Genomic DNA, 18125 nt, shown 5'->3' on the forward strand with positions numbered 1-18125 from the left:
TAGTGAAGACATCAAAACGATGAAATAACACATATGGAATCATGTAGCAACCATTGTTAAACAAATCTAAATATATTTTATAAAGTAGCCACCCTATGCCTTGATGACAGCTTTGCACACTCTTGGCATTCTCTCAACCACCTTCACGAGGTAGTCACCTGGAATGTATTTCAATTAACAGGTGTGCCTTGTTAAAAGTTAATTTGTGGAATTTCCTTCTTAATGTGTTTGAGCCAATCAGTTGTGTTGTGCCAAGGTAGGGGTGGTATACAGAAGATGGCCCTATTTGGTAAAAGACCAAGTCCATATTACAGCAAGAACAGCTCAAACAAGCAGAGGTGCTTTGCTGGTGACACTGTCAGTGATTTATTTAGAATTCAAAGCACACTTAACCAGCATGGCTGCCACAGCATTCTGCAGCGATACTCCATCCCATCTGGTTTGCACTTAGTGGGACTATCATTTGTTTTCAACAGGACAATGACCCAACACACCTCCAGGCTGTGTAAGGGCTATTTGACCAAGAAGGAGAGTGATGGAGTGCTGCATCAGATGACCTGGCCTCCACAATTACCCGACCTCAACCCAATTGAGATGGTTTGGGATGAGTTGGACCGTTGGAAAAGCATTCCAGGTGAAGCAGGTTGAGAGAATGCCAAGAGCATACAAAGCTGTCATCAAGGTAAAGGATGGCTACTTTGAAGAATCTAAAATGTCAAATGCATTTTGATTTGTTTAACATTTTTTTTTGGTTACTGTAAGAATATTTCAACGATAAATACACAACGCAGAGGACGAGAGGTCAATGGAGTACTAACAGTCAATAGGGAATTATCAATGGAAATAGTTGGTTTTCAGTTCAACATCTGTTAGGAATGTCAGTCCTGAACTTATAGCTACATATGGCACGTGCTTATTGGTCCAACCTGAAATAGGATACTTGTTATTTGGCTATTGGCACAGTTTTATTGCAAGGAATTGTAATTGGTCAATCACAGGCTAGGGCTGGGTTATAAAACTACATTCTGTCCCTTTGTTCTGTGGAGAGAATCACAGTAGAGAATCACTGAGGACAGGGAAGGAACGACCATCTACCATCTACCTCTCAGCATAACTATGATTTATCCTCTTTGAATAACCCTATTTACCTCCCCCTGATTTGCTTTGGGGTCTGTTTTATTAAGTGGCGGCAGGTAGCCTAGTGGTTAGAGCGTTGGACTTGTAACCGCAAGGTTGCAATATTAAATCCCTGAGCTGACAAGGCAAAAATCTGTCGTTCTGGCCCTGAACAAGGCAGTTAACCCACTGTTCCTAGGCGGTCATTGAAAATAAGAATTTGTTCTTAACTGACTTGCCTAGTTAAATAAAGGTAAAATTAAAGAATAACATCAACTGCTAACATTACTATATGATTCCATATGTGTTATTTCATGGTTTTGACATCTTCACTATTATTCTACAATGTAGAAAATAGTTAAAATAAAGAAAAACCCTTGAATGAGTAGGTGTGTCCAAACTTTTGACGGGTACTGTTCATCGCTGAAGCATCAACACTGGATGAAATGGCTTGTGATAGAACTCATACTTACCAACAGATTTACACTTAAATCCTTCTGAAAAACCACATTCTGGGGGTTCGATGCCACTCCTAGAGCAAAGGCTTCCCTAATAGGATGCTTAACATTATGCAGCCGTTTTTGAGCTGTTCTTGCTATCTTCAAACCAGCTGTTGAAGATATTTTATTTTGCAATATGACAGTATTTGTAATGTCACAGAAAATACAGATTTCAAAGAACAGATTTCAAAGGATGTACATTACATTAAACAATATGTTCAAAATGTGATTTAAAAAAAACTATACCTACCTTCTGGGTAATCCGCAAACAATGCAAGAAGATCACTGCGTTCCAACACACAAATTTCACACAATGTTGCTGCACAAATCGTAGTGTTTCTCGGAATTCTGTACATCAGATAAGCCTTGAAGGACAATAATCATATTTTACACACACATGATGCATAAGCCCATGGAATAGCTTACAAACACATTAAAACATTTTTTTTTTTTTAAATACTTCAAAATATCAAAACAGACGTGATGCTCTTTGCCATACCTCTCCAATTAACGATCCAGGTAGCAAACGGGCAACTTTGTCACAATGATTATCTCCTAATACCTGTAAGGAGGGCATAATAATTTGTAAACGAAAGCAATTTTCTAATGAATTCATTTTGAAATATGGAAATCTAAATTTGGTTGGACACTCAATGTTTACAGCATAGGACTATACATTTTCACTTTAGTTTGGTAAAGACTTGGATGATCGATTACAGTTTTGTACTAACTAGTTTAATCATGTTGAATGAAAAACTATTATTCATTATGATGGCATCAAAGTGATGACTGCTGATATTCATAGATAAAACTAAATGTACCTGCACCACTCCATGTTCAATGTAGTATGCATTTTGATTGATTTCTCCAGGCTTTGCCAAAATTTGTCCAGGACTGTATGTGTAGGTGTTGAATTTAAGTGACAAAGCCCTTTTGAAGCCATCTTCGGTATCATGAAACAGGGATGTCTGAAAGAGAATACAAAACATTGAATACTCATTGTCTCAACAGTTCAAGCCTTTGACTTTATCTGAGTACTATAAGGATCATACATGGCTGACCAAACCAAGCTACACATTAAAACAAATCTTACCTTTTTCATCAGAGGTTTGTAACAAGCAGAGGATATTTCTGAATGTAGCGCAAAAGGAAGGTCATCCAGTAGGCCAGCGATTATACTGCCTTTGCGATGCGTCCACAGATAATAGTAATATTTATGCACCCATGTTTGAACTTCCTCTGGCAATCCCATTTGTTTCTGGAAAAAGACAAAGAAAAGCTGTTTGTTTTTATCACGATTATTCATTTTTTATACATCCTGAATGCAGATTGGTTCAAACTGGATTCTAGACGGTGTCTATTCCACAAGTTACCATCGGCTAAATCTATGACGTTAAACTGCCTATCCACTGTCTAATCAGCCCAGTCAAGCAATTTATTAACTTGATCTCCACTATAAAAAGCATCTAGACATTATCTCACGTCTTTTAGACTAACATTTAGTTTTTAACAGCAGAGATTTGTATAAACCTTCCTGTCTGTCTCTCCGACATTTGCAACATTGTTTCAATATCCAAATTCGATCTCCAGCTGTCCCATAGTAATGAACGTGTCGGGACGAGACAGACAAGCAGGCAGCGTTTCTCAGCCAGACTAAATCATTAATCAGCTGGCATAATTTTGGGGGGATATATGCAAAGAAATGTCAATTGAAAAAAGATTAAACAAAATCTATTGCAGCTTGTTTGCAGCCATTCCAGCTTGAGTTTGAAGTGTGTTAGCTGAGTTGTTGGCTAGCTCCTTTGAACAACAGTGTCCTGATTAAAAAACAGCTTAAACAAATGAAAATGAATCTACTTTGCTGTTATTCTGGCTGCACTTTTTGGCGTGACTGTAAGTTAGCCGTAGTTGGCTAGCCAGCAAGTAAGGGATAAGAACGGTGCCAGCCAGTATGGCAATGGAACACTTAGAACGACTGCCATAGATACAGAACAAAAAGACTGAACACCTGGGTCGCGTCTCTAGCTACCGAACCGATAGAACGACCAACAGGCTTGGGTAGCAACCCTAGATTTGTGTCGGGACTATATCTTGTGGAAGAATAAAATAGTATGAATAAATTAATCAAAATAACATTTTTAATTAAAATATGTCAATCATTATTTGAATATTTTGGTAACCCGTTGTATAAAAGTGATAATACCCTCGAAACCGGTGTTTGGAGGACATATTGACAGGGTTTTCCCTAACAACACACGTGCCAATATATCCTCCAAACACCGTCTTTTTGGGCATTATCACTTAATTATGTCAATGGGTGTTGAGATATACCATATGAAGACAAATGGACTCCATTCGATGGCAGAACCTTCCTCTCCGGGCATCCAGATTGCTAATTATGGAGCTCATTCCAGTTGCGATGACTCCAATGAAGGCAAATAAACCAAGCACCATTACCAGTGAGGCAACCATAACCTCCGGGATCTTCATAGCATGTATGTCTCCATAGCTAAGAAAATCTAAATATTATTATACTTTCAGTTCTTTATGAAAAATGACCAGTATTCTAAAGCATTCAATACAAAACACCTGTGCCCATCAAAAACAAACTAATGCAAATACAGGGGAACACAAATGTATGGAGAACGTCACAAAGCATCCATGTGGTTATAGGTAGCCCAGATGGTTATTTTGTGATGTTTAATAGCCTTTGTCTAACATCGCTCACTATATAAAAGTGGTACTGGTAAAAAATTATATATATATTTAAACTCACTAAAAAGCAACTTACTTACCCCACAGAACATAGAGTTATTGCAGACCAGTATAGTGACGTGGCATAAAACTCTAAATCTGTTACTCCTGTCAAATTGGTTGAGACTTCAAGAAAAAACATTGAATTCAATACATAACAATGACTCATTCATACATGCAGCTACAATGATACATTTATTAACATCTTAGTGTTGTCAACATGTTTATTAACACCAATGATGGGATTACATCGTTGATCAACACTTATGAAACAAATCCCATCTCTGTTGCCAGTCATTAGAGAATGTTTTGCTCTACATCAGGGCTCTATGCTGACTCTTTTTTCCCTCCTAGATGAAAATTACAGGTTGCACAGCAAAATATTTAGGCGCATATGTGAGTAAAATGGTTGCACTGTAGAGCCCTGCTCTACATACATACAGTACCAAGCTAACTACCTCATTTTGCAAACAAAGAAAACTCTAAAACTTACACTCTGGCAACAGCTGTAACCAGTTCTCCTCTTTTGGACACTCCCTTGGATGGCCACCATGAGCAGCTATACACACCTGATTGTACCTAGTATGCAAAAATAAAGAAGATAATAAGGAATTCAACTTTAAAATGCAAGTATTTTATCTTTCATCTTGAGACTGAAGGAAAAACCATGTCAATGTCATAGTATTACTTGTAAAGGGGCCTTTGAATGGTGGGTGGTTTGAAGGGCCATGTAATTTTGACTAAAAGACCAACTCACCAGGCACACGCAGAGACTTGAACACTGAGGACAACAATAGAAAAGGAATTCAGGACTGCAACATGTATCTTGTTGGTGTCAGGTTCTTTTCCAAAGGACGCTTAATTGAAACAATGAGACAGTATATACAGGTTAAGATTGGATTAATTTGCCGTTTTGGAAGAATTTTTACAATATAAATTAAGCTAACTGTTTTTTTTGCCACAGCAAATAGAATTCTAGAATTTTATCTTGTTGTCATTATGTTAATCATTGACATGTACCATTATTCTTTTTTTTTTTAAAGTTAGGGCTTTAGGTGGTTTACAAATACAGTAGTGATTAATGTCATCACTGTTGTACAATAAAACAATCAAATGAAATCAAGAAACTTACATAATATGTCAAACAGCCGTAAGACTCTTAGACATCGATTGATATGCATAAAATGCAATTCAGGCGAGGCATATCTCAGAGTCTCAAAGGGAAGAACAGCCAACAGGTCCATGATAAACCATGTTCGGAGATATTTTCTCTGCACTGGTTTAGAATCAATTATGACTACACCATTACTTTCATATCCAATGTAAAAGCGTGAGATGATGTTCAACAGGAAGATCACATCCAGGCAGTATCTTATCCCGACAACGACAGGGATAGCGGAGTTGAAGAACAGCTAAAACCAAAACAAAAAGGTTAGCTGGAGGGGGATCTGTCTCAGTGATTTTGAGCAGATAGACAGATCATCTGCAGAGATATAGCTCCCATGCATTCGCCTAAGATTGTACTTTTCTATACCACATATCATATGGCTGTGTACAAAACCAAAATAATCTTATTTTAGCGCATATAAAAATCCGCCAATGGATGTTTTAACAAGGTGGTGCTTCTGAGTACGGCTGTGGGGAGGCACCCTCCTTTGGACTCAGAGACTTTTTGAACACATATAAATGCCATTTCCTGCAATCTAGTGCAAAAAACGGCCTTCTATGATATATTAAATAATTTAAAAAAATTATATACAGTGCATTTTAACATTTTTTACAATCAATATTACCATACATATATGCTTAGTTGCATTCAAAACAGCTCATAAAACTATTTCAGTGGAATGAATACTTGGTAGAACTGTAATACAGAAACCAGCTTCCCATCTATATGTACACATAGTGCTGTATTGGTGTGTATTCTCAGAAAAAAAAAGTTATTTTACAGGAAATATTATAGAATTCCTATAATATACTCCAATATTCTATATGTGCCACGTATTATGGTAATTGGTTTGCTATAACATTTGATTTAAAGAGACTTGGATGATTTGGGCATGCTTTTTTAGGTATCCTACCATAAGCCCTAACACACCTATTGATTCTCTAGTAGCGATGCTAATGCTGGATGTGAGGTAAGTAAATAAAGAAAACGAAACCGTATTTTGTGTCATTGTCTCTCAGGATGAATGGATGGATAACATTTGTCGATAAAATTAAGTATATTAAAATACTGGGTGTACCGGCCCTTTAAATAGCAGTCGTTTTTACCACATAAATACCACAAACAAAAATTATATTTACTTAACATTTCTAAAAACGAAATGATACTATATTCAAATGATCGTAAATCAGCTTTTTAGTACTAGTGTGGGTTGTCCTTTGAAAAGAAAAGTTGCAGATTATTATTTATGGGAAAAATATATATATTTTGGTTTGATAGAATATGCTAATTTACTGTAATTGTGCTAAAATATCAGTATTTCTTTATAATATTATATACATGTCTAATAATGTTTTGATAAGAATTAAATTGATATTTTGCTGGAGAAATGTAACCACTCAAATTCATAAACAGCGCTATGGATGCAAGGACTGACAATCCATGACATCAAAATTCTAGTTTTAACCATGATGAGGCCACACAGGGTACTTTGTTTACAAATAGAAGAAGAAAAAAACAAGCTATAGCCTATTTTGGGCTCTGATGGGTTACGACAGTGAAACTAAGATAATGAGGCATAAGTTATAGTCGTCAAGAATCAATGGGTACATATCATTAATTTATAAGTCCAAAAATAGATGTAGCAACTGCAGTTTGCCCCTTTAAATCTGACTTTGTAGTGTTGTAGCACAGCACTTGCCCTGATCACGAGCTACCGTTATTCTAGCTAGTTTACACGCGAGGTAATATTGAGCCCCACAGTGGACGGGTCATAAAATACCCATAAAACCTAACGGTCAAACACGGAAATAGTTCCAATAGTTTTTTCACCATTCATTTTGTTCTTTGTGGATTTTAGAAAGACTTTCATGTAGGCTTACCCTGACGTGATGTTTTGATAACTGTGTAAATCTCTCTCGGACAAGGTGACTTACCGTATTTATATATATATATATATACACTGAACAAAAATATAAACACAACATGTAAAGTGTTGGTCCCATGTCTCATGAGCTGAAATAAAAGATCACAGAAATTTTCCATATGCACAAAAAGCATATTTCTCTCAAATTTTGTGCACCCATTTGTTTACATCCGTTAGTGAGCATTTCTTCATTGCCAAGATAGTCCACCCACCTGATAGGAGTGGAATATCAATAAGCTGATTAAACAGCATGATCATTACACAGGTGCACTTTCTTCTGGGGACACAAAAGGCCACTCTAAAACGTGCATTTTTGTCACACAACACTATGCCACAGATACAGTGCCTTGCGAAAGTACTCGGCCCCCTTGAACTTTGCGACCTTTTGCCACATTTCAGGCTTTAAACATAAAGATATAAAACTGTATTTTTTTGTGAAGAATCAACAACAAGTGGGACACAATCATGAAGTGGAACAACATTTATTGGATATTTCAAACTTTTTTAACAAATCAAAAACGGAAAAATTGGGCGTGCAAAATTATTCAGCCCCCTAAAGTTAATACTTTGTAGCGCCACCTTTTGCTGCGATTACAGCTGTAAGTCGCTTGGGGTATGTCTCTATCAGTTTTGCACATCGAGAGACTGACATTTTTTCCCATTCCTCCTTGCAAAACAGCTCGAGCTCAGTGAGGTTGGATGGTGAGCATTTGTGAACAGCTGTTTTCAGTTCTTTCCACAGATTCTCGATTGGATTCAGGTCTGGACTTTGACTTGGCCATTCTAACACCTGGATATATTTATTTTTGAATCATTCCATTGTAGATTTTGCTTTATGTTTTGGATCATTGTCTTGTTGGGAGACAAATCTCCGTCCCAGTCTCAGGTCTTTTGCAGACTCCATCAGGTTTTCTTCCAGAATGGTCCTGTATTTGGCTCCATCCATCTTCCCATCAATTTTAACCATCTTCCCTGTCCCTGCTGAAGAAAAGCAGGCCCAAACCATGATGCTGCCACCACCATGTTTGACAGTGGGGATGGTGTGTTCAGGGTGATGAGCTGTTTTGCTTTTACGCCAAACATAACGTTTTGCATTGTTGATAAAAAGTTCAATTTTCGTTTCATCTGACCAGAGCACCTTCTTCCACATGTTTGATGTGTCTCCCAGGTGGCTTGTGGCAAACTTTAAACAACACTTCATGATTGTGTCCCACTTGTTGTTGATTCTTCACAAAAAAATACAGTTTTATATATTTATGTTTGAAGCCTGAAATGTGGCAAAAGGTCGCAAGTTCAAGGGGGCCGAATACTTTCGCAAGGCACTGTATCTCAAGTTGAGGGATCGTGCAATTGGCATGCCAACTGCAGGAATGTCCACCAGAGATGTTGCCAGAGAACCGAATGTTAATTTCTCTATCATAAGCCGCTTCCAACGTAATTTTAGAGAATTTGACATGATAAGTCCAACTGGCCTCACAACCGCAGACCACGTGTAATCACTCCAGCCCAGGACCTCCACATGCGGCTTCTTCACCTGCGGGATCGTCTGAGACCAGACATCCAGCCAGCTGATGACAATGAAGAGTATTTATGTCTGTCATATGGCCCTTTTGTGGGGAAAAACTAATTGGCTGGGCCTGGCTCCCAAGTGGGTGGGCCTATGCCCTCCGAGGACCGCCCATGGATCCGCCCCTTATATGAACTGTAACTCAGTAAAATTGTTGAAATTGTTGCATGTTGCATTTATATTTTTGTTCAGTATATATTAGCATAAAAATTAACATCATGGAAGACGACGAATCCTGCACGTCACCTCTAGCTGACACCTTACCTCTGACACCTTTACTGTCAGCTAGCTAGCTACTAGCTACCTTGACTCCCTTTCTAGGGAGTTTTTCCTAGCCACCGTGCTTCTACACCTGCATTGCTTGCTGTTGGGGGTTTTAGGCTGGGTATTCTGTACAGCACTTTGAGATATCAGTTGATGTAAGAAGGGCAAAAATGAAATATTTATTGAACACTAATGTACAGTCCCATATTTATTTTTAGGCATTTGGTCTTGTCTCGTACTGTGGTAGACACATATGTATAAATGTGCCATGAATACTAGGTAAGTTTTCTGCAAAGAAGCTATATAGCTAGCTTGCTACCTACCTACATGATATTAGCGACACCCTTATTTTACCAGATCCTCTTCTCCTTTAGCCGTTGGAGGTCGTTATTTAATCCCTTATAATTTCTGGTAACTATATGAACCAGGTGAAATCTATTTCATGGTGTCAGAACACACCAATGTATTAAAACAATTCAGAACTAACTTGTTGACATGTTCTGTTGCAGATCCAATGCCAGATTAACCCATTGCAGAATGTATCCAAAATCATGAATAAATTAAGCATATTTATTTGACAGGAATGCACTTAGTCACCCATCAATCAAGTCAAACACCTGCACTCCAACAATTACATTGTTTTAAAGAAATCAAAATAGTAAACAATGCATACATATGACTTTTAGACATAACATATAAACATCTGAATTTAAGTATTCATTCAATGATTTATTAATCAATACCACAAACCTGTGACATTGATGAGCACCATATGAACTGTTATAACTATCCAATAGCGTACAGATTCTTCTGCTTTTCCAGTTTAGGAATTAAACGAGAACAAATAAGAAACACATTTAACAGACTCAAAACAAGGAAGCCATGCCTAAACTCAGCTATATCAACACCCTTCTGGTCAATTTAACAGGTCCATGTTGCTGCTGTTAATTGTGAGCAGCACATTTTCCACTGCATTCAGTCTGAACCCCAGAATAAGCAGGACATCGTTACACAGGTGAGAAAAAGGTAGCAAAAACAGTACACCGCAACACTTAAAATTGTTAGTGAGTCTAGATGTTATCAAATCAGGAGAAGAACAAGTGAAGGAAGCAGCATAGGCAAAGGGTAGGGTAGGTTTAAAGAGGTTTAAAGTGTCTGAAGTTAAGGGACCATAGGGCATAAGAGGCATAGTGTGAAATAAGAGGCAGTTAGAGATGGTTGGTCATGGAATAAAAAATAAAATAGGGTGCTGGTGTGCTTTCTGCACCCCTTTTAGGTCAGTGTCACAAATATCCAGCCCATGTCCAGTCATACTCGGGGTCCAGGCATGTCCCTTGACGTTAGTCCGTCTGTTGCAGCATTCAAATCGTGGTCATCGTGTGTCTGTGAGTCACAACATTAACAATTATGTTTGATCACAGCATTTCCACAAATTGAGCCATAGACAATACAACTTAAGCATTGAGGACAGCATTTTGTCGACAACATGGTGGTTTACAATGTCTACTGTGTGTGAACAATGAAAGAATGTTACTTACTCTCAAAGTGCTGCTTGAATATCTTCTGGTCTGCATCTATAAAGGTCAAGTACAAAATGGAGGAAGTAAATCATCTATGGCTTAGATTTTAATTCAAAATAGACAAAAATGACAAACTAAGCAATACGATGGAACAAACTACTACACATATGAAAGATTGTACCACACATGCCAGTACAATAGCCTACACATGGAGAGGAACCTAAAGGCACATACAGTACCAACCAATACTACTCACCTGACAGACAGGGCAGGTGTGGACCAGTGCTGCCATGGCTGCAGTCTTCTGGTTTGCAGCTGCTCCCTTCTTCTTAACAGCCGCCGTCATGGAATCAGTAAACAAGTTCAACTTCAACTTGAGAGTGGAGCATGCGTTATATATCAAACATTATCAAGAATGATCAAGAATGCCTAGCCCTAGCTTCACCATATAAATTAGCTAGCTAGATAACTAGCAAGCTAGAATGTTGGTTTATAAAAGCCAAAGAAGGTTAAACTTGTTTTTATTAATTTCTCATGCATTTAAATGGCTGGACAAATAGACGGTTTATGTAGCCATCTAGCCAAGCTAATGTTGCTAACTTGCTAACCATGAGCTAGCTAGCTAGATAACAGGTATTTTTTTTTTTTTTTTAAATCACCCAAGACAGTTAACAGAATTGTCAATTTAAACAACTTGGACCAATTTAGTAATTACAAAATGTAGCTAACATTGGATAGTTAATCCAGATATTCTTACCTTTGCCTCGATTTGGCAGTCTCATCCTGATCTTTATGGCACTGGTCAGTGACATGAAGCTTGAGACAGGCATTTGTAGTTCTGTATGATAGCCACATTAGCAGCTAATTAGCATTTAATTTTGGGGTGGGTAAATACAGGCGATTATGTTGATAATAAAAGTCACCTTGTCCGAGAGAGATTTACACGCTTATCAAAACTTCACGCCTGGGTAAGCCTACACAAAACAGAGCACTTATTCGAAGTGTTTCTAAGAATCCACTATGGATAAAATGAATGGTCGAAAAACGATTGGAACCACTTTCGTGTTTGATCACTAGGTTTTTATTATGACTCGTACTGTGGTAGACTTAAATGAAGGATACGTATATACCCACAGTTATGTTGCCTATTGGATCACTCTAATATGGTAGGTATCCTTCCGTGCGGCAGGATACATTCCAAGTAAGGATTTCAGATTAGTTCCATGTACTGGGTAGTGCTGAGGCTGACCCCCTTAAATAGCTGCCACCGCACTACTTCCACCTTGTGTCTTTTTACGTGGATCACAGACAAAGAGGATTGGATTGATCCAATAGTGCACATAACCGTGGTTACATACGTAACCTTCGTTATGTAGCACTATATTGGATCACGCCAATATGGTATCACAATACCAGATTCATTCGTGAACTAGGTAAGGGCCAGACAGAGAGCAAAGTCCCGTAGGCCTGAGCTCAGGGCAGTTATAGTTGCAGTGTCCCTCCGTCCCCAATCAGTGAAGCGGAGGCAACAACCAGCACAGCCATCCCCACCTCATTGGCAGGAGCAACATTGACTAGATAGTACCTAGAAAAGGTGCTAGACGATGCCCAACTGGCCAAGGCGCAAATGTCACTGAGAGGAACTCCTCGGAGCAGGGCCCACGATGTAGCTATTCCTCTAGTAGAATGCGCCCCTACAGAAGAGGTCAGAGGCCGTTGGCCAGCCGATATGCTGTAGTAATAGTTTCCACAATCCAATGTGAGAGTCTCTGTATCGATAGCAAACAAAAAGCCAACCAGACTGCTGTATTGCCTGTGTTTGTGTAATGGGGCCCTGACCGGGCACAGCACACTTGGGGAAAAACACCATCTACCATCAACCTACCGAAGCACAGCTCAGAGTAAATATTTATTGCATTTTCCAATTTTGTATTGCTGATTCAACTTGTTAGCCAGGGTTCGTGAAGATAACCAAGAATTTACAACTTTCAGATGAGACTGAATTAAGGTGACGATTGACTGCTATCAAAATGATGTGGACAATTTGGGATTTTAAGAAACAAACATGCATGTAAATAATTATCTTCTCAATGAGACATTAAATAAGAACAATACAATCATAGCAATTTCAAATGAACATTGAAATGAAAACCCTTATTGACTGCTATTGATGTAAAGTATTACTAGGTCTTTAAGAGTTTATTCGGAAGATAACAGCTCTATAAATATTATTTTGTGGTGCCCCGACTCTCTAGTTAATTACATTTACATGAGCTCAATCAGGTAATATTAATTACGGAGAAAGGATTTTATAGAATAGCATGTCATAGCACTTAATCCGGTATAGACAAAGACATGACACACTCACAGAAGTTACAAAATAATAAAAGACATTTCAAATGTCATTATGTTTGTATACAGTGTTGTAACAAAGTGCAAATGGTTACAGTACAAAAGGGAAAATAAATAAACAGAAATATGGGTTGTATTTACAATGGTGTTTGTTCTTCACTGGTTGCCCTTTTCTTGTCAGGTCAGGTCACAGGTCACAAATCTTGCTGCTGTGATGGCACTGGTGGCCCATCACAATGACCTTGTCTAGCGTAGCTGTGATCAGGGGAAATGGCTTCGTTGCCGACCAATCGTGAGTGAGCACCACCTGAGGGTGTCCAAGAGCATGTCCACTGCATTGTTCAGGACCCCGGGGATATGTGCTGCTTGCAGTAATGCCAAGCAGTTCTGGGCCCATGGCAAGAGCTCCCGAGCCATTGGACCAGGAAATGCTGTCCTACCAGGTTGGGCTGGAACTGTTGGAGAGCTAGGTGAACCACCCTGAGCTCCAACACATTGAATTGTTGACCACTCCATGGCGTGCTGCAGTGTACGCCATTCCTATGAACATGGCACCCCAACCCATCAAAGAGCGTCAGGGCACATCAGCTCTCTGCGGAGAACTCTGATCAGGAAGGAGCGGGATAGCGAACACAGACACATCACCAACAGTTGACTGTGTCTGTGTTGTTTTGGATGCCGGCCATCACTGAAGTGGCCTGATGGGGAATGCCTAGTGGAACCAACAGTGAAGCCACCATCAGTAGACAAAGTGCCAACAGTTACTCAACACCAACATGGCTCGTCCAAGCTAGAAACGGTTGAGGTAGGATAGGATTTTGTTGCCCTCATGAAAGTCGAGTCTAAGGACATCTCGAGGTAGATCACCTCCTGTGAGGGGGTCAGGTGACTTTTCTCCTCATTTACAGTGAGGCCCAGAACTCTAATGTGGTTCAAGAGGGTCCTCGTGTCCGCTGTGGCCTGTTCCCTGGATGGGGCAAACTATCCATTCGTCCAGGTAAGGCAGTTACTCATCCAGTAGAAGGTAAAGGCCGGTAGGGCAGCTGAAATGCTGCGGTAACTAGAGGTCGACGATTAATTGGAATGGTAGATTAATTAGGGCCGATTTCAAGTTTTCATAACAATCGGAAATCGGTATTTTTGGGTGCCATTTTTTTTTTTTTTTTACACCTGTATTTAATCTTTATTTAACTAGGCAAGTCAGTTAAGAACACATTCTTATTTTCAATGACGGCCGAGGAACGGTGGGTTAACTGCCTCATTCAGGGGCAGAAAGACCGATTTTCACCTTGTCAGCTCGGGGGATTCAATCTTGCAACCTTACAGTTAACTAGTCCAACGCAATAACGACCTGCTTCTCTCTCTCGTTGCACTCCACAAGGAGACTGCCTGCCTGTTACGCAAATGCAGGAAGCCAATGTACGTTGCTAGCTAGCATTAAACTTATCTTAGAAAAAACAATCAATCAATCATAATCACTAGTTAACTACACATGGTTGATGATATTACTAGATATTATCTAGCGTGTCCTGTGTTGCATATAATCTGACTGAGCGGTGGTAGGCAGAAGCAGGCACGTAAACATTCATTCAAACAGCACCGTTGTGCGTTTTGCCAGCAGCACTTCATTGTGCGTGATGTGTGACCGAAGTGAAATGGCTGGCTAGTTAGCGCGCTAATAGCGTTTCAAACTTCACTCGCTCTGAGCCTTGGGGTGGTTGTTTCCCTTGCTCTGCATGGGTAAAGCTGCTTCAATGTGGTGGCTGTTGTCGTTTTGTTGCTGGTTCGAGCCCAGGGAGGAGCGAGGAGAGGGAAGGAAGCTATACTGTTACACTGGCAATACTAAAGTGCCTATAAGAACATCCAATAGTCAAAGGTTAATGAAATACAAATGGTAAAGAGGGAAATAGCCCTATAATAACCACAACCTAAAACTTCTTACCTGGGAATATTGAAGACTCATGTTAAAAGGAACCACCAGCTTTCATATGTTCTCATGCTCTGAGCAAGGAACTAAAATGTTAGCTTTCTTACATAGCACATATTGCACTTTTATATTCTTCTCCAACACTTTGTTTTTGCATAATTTAAACCAAATTGAACATGTTTCATTATCTACTTGAGGCTAAATTGATTTAATTGATGTATTATATTAAAGTTAAAATAAGTGTTAATTCAGTATTGTTGTAATTGTCATTATTAGAAATACATTGTTTTTTAAAAATCTTTTTTTTTATCGTCCGATTAATCAGTATCGGCTTTTTTGGTCCTCCAATAATCGGTCGACCTCTAGCGGTAACAGTGTCCATAACGCAATGTGAGAGCCCGGTTGGATAGGCTGTGGCCCAGAACTCTTTCACCATAGTAAAAGAAAACTGATAAAACGTTCATATTGGCTCTGTCTGCGAAAAGTAAGTGTCCATTGCCCCAGCCATGCACAACAAACTGAGGGAAGCCCTTAGTTCACCCGCAACAGAAAGAGGGGCATATGTGGACAATTGTAATGGCCGATTAACATGTCTGTCAGACAGAACCCTCGGCCAGAATGAGGGGTTAGGATGTAGGTTGAAACACTTCATCTGAACTCATTCGGAAACATTCAGTCAACCAGGGCTTCAACACCAGAAGACCCTGAGACATTAAAAGGCACCAGAACTATAGCCGTGGCCGGCATCAGAATTAGAGTTTGTAGCCTTCCATTACTGTGTTCAGTACCCATGGGGACTCCACTTGCCGCTCTCAGTTTGGCCTTTGGGCCTGTGAGAAGCTGCCAATGCCAGCGACAAGCACCCCAGGATGACTGCCGACTGGCACCGTTCTTAGACACAGTCCACTGCCTGTGGGCAGGGACACCTTGCATTTCTCAACGTCGAAACGCCATACTGGAAATTGACATTTCTCTTTGTGTGAAGAAACGGGTAGTGTATACCCTGCAGTGTAACAGAAACATATGGCAACCCCAGCTACACACTGCATATGACCAGCAGTGTCATCTAGCTGTTATGTGGGTTTCTAAGGGAAACTAGGATAGTTACTATCTGTACTGTAAAGTAGTGTAAGAGTACTATAGCTCAATCAATCAATGTATTTATAGTCATTTTTGCATCAGCCGATGTCACGAAGTGCTGTACAGAAACTCAGCCTAAAACCCCAAACAGCAAGCAATGCAGAAAAAGAAGCATGGTGGATAGAAAACAACTCCCTAGAAAGGCTTGAACCTAAGAAGAACCCTAGAGAAGAACCAGGTCCTCTCATAGATGACCAGCAGGATCAGATAATAATAGCTAACCCAGATATACACTGAAACAGTGTAATAGATATGAGCTGTGAGTTTCCAAGTGAAACGAGCTAGCATAGTCACTGTATGTACTGTAAAGTAGTGTAACAGAAAAACTATTGCGCACCAACCCAGCTACACACTACACACGGTGTGAAAAACAGAAGTGTAATAGAGCTGTAAATGTGAGTTAATGGAAACTACTATAGTTACGTATAGTAGTTTCCATAGTTACGTCTGTACAGAAAAAACATAGTAAACCCAGCTACACACTGTGCAATGCCCAGTGTATATATCTGAAAATGAGTTACTGTCGGTACTGTAAAGTAGTGCAACAGAACTATAGTACACACAGCTACACACAAACCCTTAGTATAAAACAGCTGAGATGTGGGTTTCCAAGGGAACAGTGAACAGACAAGTCACACAGACAACCCCTCAGCGCCGCAGTACTGGCCGACAAAACAGAGTATCGCCAAGGTTTGTACACTGTCACGAGTAATAAAAACAGGGACAAAACCCAAACGAGATAGCTGGCATGAGCCAAACCGAGTGGGGGGCGGGCAGCAGAGCACCCTGATGGAGAGGCTGGCTAGCTAGCTAGCTGCTCCATGCGGGCATACTTATGCGTTTGTACACTCTTAACATAAAGCTCTTACTAAGCAAATACTCTCTGGGATAAACTGGTAAAATGAAGGAGGTGGAAGTATTTAAGGGGGTCAGCCGCAGCACTACCCCGTACACTGGGCTCATCTGAAATCCTTACTCACTCTAAATGTGTCCTGTCGCGCGGAAGGATACCATATTGGAGTGATCCAAGATAACAGTAGTGCTGCATACTGACAACATAGCTACAGAAATATTTCACAAGGAAGAACATAGCTAACGTTTGCCTACCTCAAATAAAGACACTGTCACAGCCACCAACGATGTTAGGGCGATGAATAAATTCCATATCCGTACAATGTTCTGTTTCGGAGAAATTATGTTGACCTCGTTTTTTTTCAAAACAGTTGTCGGGCATTCCTCCTTGATATTGTACATTTCCTCGAACCCCATTGTCAAGGGACGGTTGGTATGGTATCTGTAAAAATCCGCCAGAAAAAAAAACAGGATTTATCCATCTGTTTTTACTAACGTTAGCTAGTTAGCTAAATTAGTTCGATTACATTAGTTAAAGAAAACTAGTTAGCTATTTTCATCATAAAAAACGTACCAGATGTTGAATTCAAGACATTTTCGTTTGTATCTTCTATATAACTACCGTTTCTTCAATGTTTCTCTGAAAAAAATAGGGTAAATGTAGAGAAAAAAATCCGTTGGCGATGCTCTCCTCACTATTCCAAACAGTCGTTTGAGCGCGCGACTAATGCTTTTTGAAATGTGCAGGTGCACCGTGCAGGATGGCTGTGACAGGAGCTATTCAAATTATACACACCAGATACACAACAACTTGAATTACTGCATGTGAAGCTTTAAACATTGATTAATCTGAAACCAAACCAATGAAAATAAATTATAAAATCAAAATGCATTGCCATGCCTGTAACATTTCGGAGGAACAGGATTTTTTTTTATTAAAATACTTTATTGTAGAAGCTAACATCACAAATACGTGTTTCTATTTAAAAAGTTCAGAATAAATTCTAGTTACAAATGTATTGGGTTTTTCCTCATTTTGCA

The 18125-nt window shown here is 39.5% G+C and overlaps 1 protein-coding gene across 1 annotated transcript in view; it reads right to left on the reverse strand.

The window, feature by feature from the left end:
• The window catches only part of LOC118389781 (uncharacterized), a 32067-nt gene extending 14173 nt beyond the window's left edge, over positions 1-17894 (reverse strand). Inside the window, exons 1-12 of the mRNA XM_035779626.2 lie at positions 17659-17894; positions 17340-17526; positions 5503-5782; positions 5128-5227; positions 4864-4949; positions 4412-4496; positions 3948-4125; positions 2710-2874; positions 2438-2584; positions 2116-2178; positions 1867-1981; positions 1590-1726 (exon numbers count right to left, since the gene is read on the reverse strand). Of these exons, the coding sequence (XP_035635519.2) occupies positions 1590-1726; positions 1867-1981; positions 2116-2178; positions 2438-2584; positions 2710-2874; positions 3948-4125; positions 4412-4496; positions 4864-4949; positions 5128-5227; positions 5503-5782; positions 17340-17501 (1518 nt within the window). The 5' untranslated portion in view covers positions 17502-17526; positions 17659-17894. The remainder of the gene's footprint in view (positions 1-1589; positions 1727-1866; positions 1982-2115; positions 2179-2437; positions 2585-2709; positions 2875-3947; positions 4126-4411; positions 4497-4863; positions 4950-5127; positions 5228-5502; positions 5783-17339; positions 17527-17658) is intronic.
• Positions 17895-18125: the final 231 nt, after the last annotated feature.

The sequence above is a fragment of the Oncorhynchus keta genome, chromosome 11, assembly GCF_023373465.1.
Source record: "Oncorhynchus keta strain PuntledgeMale-10-30-2019 chromosome 11, Oket_V2, whole genome shotgun sequence".
Taxonomy (NCBI): Eukaryota; Metazoa; Chordata; class Actinopteri; order Salmoniformes; family Salmonidae; genus Oncorhynchus; species Oncorhynchus keta.